Genomic DNA, 6,527 nt, shown 5'->3' with positions numbered 1-6,527 from the left:
TGTACAAAAACTCAGATCTATTTGTGGGGGCATTCGTGTGCATTTCACTCACTCGCTCGCTCGGTCACTCAACAGGTATTTACTAATTTCAGGCTCTCGATACTGCTTCCTCGCTCTGCTCTGGGGTCCTGCGGTGGGATGAGCAATAGGAGTCGGGCACCTGAGCCTGGGAAGTTCCCGGGAGGCTCGAATCACACACCTGACGCTTGTTCTCCCTTTTCCAAGCAGGGTGCAGCGACAGGCCGCAATGAACGCGAGCGCCTCCTCGCTCAACGAGTCCCAGGTGGTGGCAGTGACCGCCGAGGGAGCGGCGGCGGCGGCCACAGCGGCAGGGGCGCGGGACAACGGTGAATGGGGGCCCCCTGCAGCGGGGGCGCTGGGGGGCGGCGGCGCGGCTAACGTGTCCCTGGAGCTGTCTTCTCAGCTGCCGGCCGGGCCGCCGGGGCTGCTGCTGTCGGCGGTGAATCCTTGGGACGTGCTCCTGTGCGTGTCGGGGACGGTGATTGCAGGCGAAAATGCTCTGGTAGTGGCTCTAATCGCGTCTACCCCCGCGCTGCGCACGCCTATGTTTGTGCTGGTGGGCAGCCTGGCCACTGCCGACCTGCTGGCGGGCTGCGGTCTCATCCTTCACTTTGTGTTCCAGTACGTGGTGCCCTCAGAGACGGTGAGCCTGCTCACGGTGGGCTTCCTCGTGGCTTCCTTCGCTGCCTCGGTCAGCAGCCTGCTGGCCATCACGGTGGACCGCTACCTGTCTCTCTACAACGCGCTCACCTACTACTCGCGCCGGACCCTGTTGGGCGTGCACATCTTGCTCGCCGCCGCCTGGACGGTGTCCCTAGGCCTCGGGCTGCTGCCGGTGCTCGGCTGGAACTGCCTAGCAGAGCGCGCCACCTGCAGCGTGGTGCGCCCGCTGACGCGTAGCCACGTGGCGCTGCTCTCCGCCGCGTTCTTTGCGGTCTTCGGCATCATGCTACACCTGTACGTGCGCATCTGCCAGGTGGTCTGGCGCCACGCGCACCAGATCGCGCTGCAGCAGCACTGCCTGGCGCCGCCCCACCTGGCAGCCACCAGAAAGGGTGTGGGCACGCTGGCCGTGGTACTGGGCACTTTTGGCGCCAGTTGGCTGCCCTTCGCCATCTATTGCGTGGTAGGCAGCCGCGAGGACCCGGCAGTCTATACCTACGCCACCCTGCTGCCCGCCACCTACAACTCCATGATCAATCCCATCATCTATGCCTTCCGCAACCAGGAGATTCAGCGTGCCCTGTGGCTCCTGTTCTGTGGCTGTTTCCAGTCCAAAGTGCCCTTCCGTTCTAGGTCCCCCAGTGAGGTCTGAAGGCACCCTCCCTCCGTCCTTCTGCCAACACCACACCCACAACAAGCCACCCTTCAGTGAGCTTCTCGGTGCCTGCTGATGAACTCTGAGATCCCAGTGGTGTGATTCTGACTTTGGAAAGAAAGGAAGAGAGAATAAACATAACTACATCAAACTCACAAAAGACAAAGAGGCTCTTTGGCACTTTACATATACAGTGTATACATGTGTACATATATATACAAATATTTGTATCTTCTGAAGGGGTTCAGGATGTGGGCTTTCCTGTTCTGTGAAAAAAACTAACAAAAGATGTGGTCGTGTACTCAAATTGTACATCACATTTGTCAAGTGAAGACATTATGATACTGCTTAATTATAGCACTTTATTTTTAGCTGCTGAACTGCCAAAACAGTGTTGCCATTTTTCAAGGGCAGGGGAAGAAGAGTAAAAGGTGTATTTTTGTTGTATGTGATAGTATATTTTGCTGCACATGCATCAGTAAATTATAACATATTTTGTACACAAATAAACACAAAATAAAAATGTAATTTGGGACCTGTGACTACCAGATTACTATTTAAAAGCTGGAATATTGGTACATTTACTTAAAAAGTTTATTATGTATCATCTCCCTCCTATGAAATCTTAATGTCAAAAACCATATGCATCTGCACATTGTTCACAAATTGTCATGGAAATACTTAATACAGATTTGAGTGTTGGGGGGGTACTGACAGAGAGTAAGAGTCACATAACAGTATTCATAGGATACTAAAGGGTATTGGTATTATTAATCTACAAATTAATCTACTCCTTGGTTTCTGGGTTCTGAAGACAAACTCCAGCGAGTGTCTGAAACCTTTCCTTCCTCTTACCACACGTGCACTTGTGAGTTCTGAAACAACTTTTAGGTATAGCTTTCTCAGTCTGGAAAGAATTTTAAATGTTTAAAATTCATATTAACTGAGTGTATTTTTGCTGGCCCATTCTTGTAGAAAAATGCAAAGAAATCAATTCTTCCAAGACAGGATTCCAAGATACATTGTGTTCACGAGATAAGTGAAGGTATGCCCAGCAGCCCCTTTTGAGGTGATTGTAGCTTCAAAACACAGGGCGTTAAAACTCCTAAGAACCAAGCATTCCCAGTTCACCAGTAAATATGAGTCATAGTTAAATGGTTCCCCTCCTCTCCCTCTTATAGGATGATGTAAGAATAAATAAGTTAACACATGTGGACATGCTCTGAGCATCTGTGAAGAAATACACACATGAGCACAAGTTGTTATTGGTCTTAGACCTTGGGAAAATACCACAAGCAAATTTTTTTTCTTCCTACAGTCCACAAGTATTTGTTGAGTGCCTATTGTTTGCTAGACACAATTCCAGATCTGGAATACAGAAGTGAACAAAATAGACAAAAAGTTTTCTGTGCTCTTAGTGCTAAATTCTAGTGAAGGAACTCACTTACAGCAAAGAAACACACACACATAGAATGAGAGATTTGTTATATAAAGAGTTGGCTTGTGCAAGTTTGGAGGTTAAGAAGTCCCAAGATCTGTAGTCAGAAAGCTGGAGACCCAAGAAAGCTATGTATTGGTATTGTTCCAGTATGTCTCCAAAGGACTGAGAACCAGAAGAGCCCATGGGCTCAAAAGCCAAGAGGAACTGGTGTTTCATCTTGAGATCAAATGCAAGAGAATGGCCAAAATTAACAAGACAGCAAACAACAAGTGTTGGAAAGGATGTAGAGACAGGGGAACCCTCTTACACTGTTGGTGGGAATGCAAATTGGTGCAGCCACTTTGGAAAACAGTGTGGAGATTCCTTAGGAAATTAAAAATAGAGCTTCCCTATGATCCTGCAATTGCACTATTGGGTATTTACCCAAAGATACAGATGTAGTGAACAGAAGGGCCATATGCACCTCAATGTTCATAGCAGCAATGACCACAATAGCCAAACTATGGAAAGAGCCAAGATGCCCTTCAACAGACAAATGGATAAAGAAGAGAGCCAATTATCATACGGTTTTGCTTATTTGTGGAGCATAAGGAATAACATGGAGGGCATGGGGAGATGGAGAGGAGAAGGGAGTTGGGGAAAATTGAGGAGGAGACAAACCATGAGAGACTGTGGATTCTGAGAAACAAACTGAGGGTTTTGGTGAAGGGGGATGGGGTTGGGTGAGCCTGGTGGTGGATGTTAAGGAGGGCACATATTGCATGGAGCACTGGATGTGGTGCATAAACAATGAATCTTGGAACACTGAAAAAATAAAGTTTCTAAAAAATGCAGGAAAAGACCAATGTTCCAGCTCAAGACATTCAGGCAACAGAAATTCCCTCTTACTTAGCCCTTTTATTCTTTTCTGGCCTTCAGTTGATTGGATGAGGCCTATCTACACTAGGGAAGGCCATCTGTTTATTCATTCTACCATCAAGTGTTAATCTCACCCAGAAACAATTCAGGAGTAAGTCTTGACCAAATGCCTGTGCATCCCGTGGTTTAGTCAAGTTGACACATAAAATTAACCATTACACCGGGGTGCCTGGTGGCTCAGTGGGTTAAGCCGCTGCCTTCGGCTCAGGTCATGATCTCAGGGTCCTGGGATCGAGACCCGCATTGGGCTCTCTGCTCAGCAGGGAACCTGCTTCCTCCTCTCTCTCTGCCTGCCTCTCTACCTACTTGTGATTTCTCTCTGTCAAATAAATAAATAAAATCTTTAAAAAAAAAAAAAAAGAAAAATTAACCATTACACCAAAAGAGCACAATCATCCAAAATAAAGAAGGAAAAGTGTTTAAGGATGAAGTAGTCAATTGTGCCAAATGTTGCTGAGAAGATAAGTAAAATGAGGATTAAAGACAATGACTATAGATTTTTTAATGTCGATATCATTGGTAAACTTGACAAAAGAAACTTGAGGAGTATAAAGGGGAAAAATAGCTTAATTATAGAAGATCCAAGAGAATGTGCATGAGCAACCTAGTCTCCAACATCGTGCAACAGAGGTCTGACCTTTTTAACACTGTGAAATATATGAAGTTTTATAGACAAATGGTTTTATAGTGTCTGTAAATTCAGAGCCAGGAGGATCGGCCTTATTGCTCATTCATCACATTAACATTTTCTGAAGAACTAACCTTCATCGAGTTTTCAGCATCATCAGACACTTTCAGGCCCTATTAGTATCCAGAATGCGTTCAAGCATACTGAAATAACAAGAGCTCGAGCTGTAAACATTTCCAAACATGTGGTGAAGAAAAACAATATAATTCCCGAGATGGAACAAAGAAGTCAATATTACTATACATTTTATAATTACAGAGAAAAATTCCTTGCAATCAGTGAATGAAGAAAGTTCAACACTAGGATAGTAAGACAGGGACAATGGATCTCACTTCAATCCATTTGGTATTCATATTCAACTTCAGCACTAGTCCTAATCAAAATGTTTGTGAGAGCCAAGAACAAGAAGATACTAAACAATCAGGTTGTTAATAACCTGGCTTACGCAGTTGGCCAGGCTGTGTAACGTCAATAGGCTTCAGATTAACCAACTTGATTATGTGGGAATACAAAAGTGTGAATAGGTCTTGAAATACTTCTATGGAGGAAGGTCACATATTCATCTGACTAATCAAATATTAACAGTCCCCTGTTTCAAGACCCTATGCTAGTTGCTGGAAGCATAGTCTTTAAGAAAGGCAAGATTCACTTAAACATGGAATTACCTACCCACTTTGCTATGTAATGGGCATCCAAAATTTTCTGCATTTAAAATTGGGCCTCTGATCTTTATCCAAAAACCTTCTATTTCCCCCCCTCCTTACTATCTAGGTTAATGACAATGTCATCTTTCCAGGTGTTCAGGCCAGAAACTTTGGAATCACACTTCCCCTTCTCTTTCTCTCATGGCTCCTGTTCAATGTATCAGTGAAGCCCATTGTCTTTACTTTCAAAATATATCTAGAGTCCAGCCTTTCTTACCATCTCATCACTGTCATCATCTCTCACCTGAAATGCTGTAGAAGCCTTTCTCTGGTCTCCTGGCTTCCGTCCTCGTGCCCTACATTCTACTGTCTACACAGTGGCTCACCTCCATGAACAGATGCTCCCTTGACTACCCTTCAGACCCAGGCATGAGACCACCAACAGTCTGTTTCAAGAGGATAAACTTGGGGAAAGTAATATTTAAGCCTGGAAATAGGCCTTGAGTAAGAATTTCTTGAGGAAAGAACTCTGGGCTGGATACCTGATACCTGGCCTAAACATGGGGACATAGACGTTTTACCCCAAGAGAAGGAGCACAACTGGAAGAGCCCTAGAGCAGGGACCTCTAAGGCTTGAAGGGTCCTGCATGGCCCAGAATGTTAGTTTTCTATTGCTGCTGTAACAGATGAACACAATCGTGGTATCCTTAAAACAATACACATTTACAGGTGCCTGGGTAGCTCAGTCAGTTAAGCATCTGCCTTGAGCTCAGGTCATGATCTCAGGGTCCTGGGATGGAGCTCCCATCAGACTCCCTGCTTGGTTGGAAGTCTGCTTCTCTCTCTGCCCACCAGCCCCCACTCTTGCCCTCTCTCAAAATGAATAAAGTCTTTTCAAAAATACATGAATTTTTTTCTTTCATAGTTACAGAGATCAGAAGTCTGAAATAAATTTCACTTGGGGGGAGCAGAATCTGTTCATTGACATTTCCATCTTTTAGAGTAGCATTCCTTAGCCAGTGGCCCCTTTCTCCATCTCCAGTGTATTATTTTGCCTAAATGATCACGTTGCCATCTTCTGTAGTCAAATCTCCCCCTTATAAGGAAATTTAGGATTACATTTAGGACCTGCCCAGGTAATCCAGGATAACCTCCCCATCTCAAAACCCTTAACTTAATCCCATCTGCAAAGTCTCTTTTGCCATCTAAGATAATAATCATAGCTCTGAGAGCAGTATGGATGAAAAAGTACAATGATAAAAATAAATCCGAGCGGTAAGAATCCCATACAAAGGCTAGAGGAATCCTATGGAAGACTTCACTAGGGTGGCAATACTGAACTAAGTCCCAAAGAATAAAAAACTTTGCAAGGCAAAGGACATTGAAGGGCGGCATTTCAGACCAGGCGGACAATGTGAAGCACGAAAGTGTGGCCCATTTAGAAAAATGAATGCCCTTCTGTATGGCTGGATTGTATAAGATTGAGATGTTAAAGAG

At 45.1% G+C, this 6,527-nt stretch overlaps 1 protein-coding gene across 1 annotated transcript; it reads left to right on the top strand.

The window, feature by feature from the left end:
• The first annotated feature begins 247 nt into the window (after positions 1 to 247).
• Positions 248 to 1,874, top strand: GPR6 (G protein-coupled receptor 6). Its single transcript, XM_044236244.1, has one exon. The coding sequence runs from the start codon at positions 248 to 250 to the stop codon at positions 1,334 to 1,336; it is 1,089 nt and encodes a 362-aa protein (XP_044092179.1). The 3' UTR covers positions 1,337 to 1,874.
• The last annotated feature ends 4,653 nt before the right edge of the window (positions 1,875 to 6,527 follow it).

Source organism: Neovison vison, chromosome 1 (assembly GCF_020171115.1).
Source record: "Neovison vison isolate M4711 chromosome 1, ASM_NN_V1, whole genome shotgun sequence".
In the NCBI taxonomy this organism is placed as follows: domain Eukaryota; kingdom Metazoa; phylum Chordata; class Mammalia; order Carnivora; family Mustelidae; genus Neogale; species Neogale vison.
This window is presented reverse-complemented; position numbering and strand designations above follow the sequence as displayed.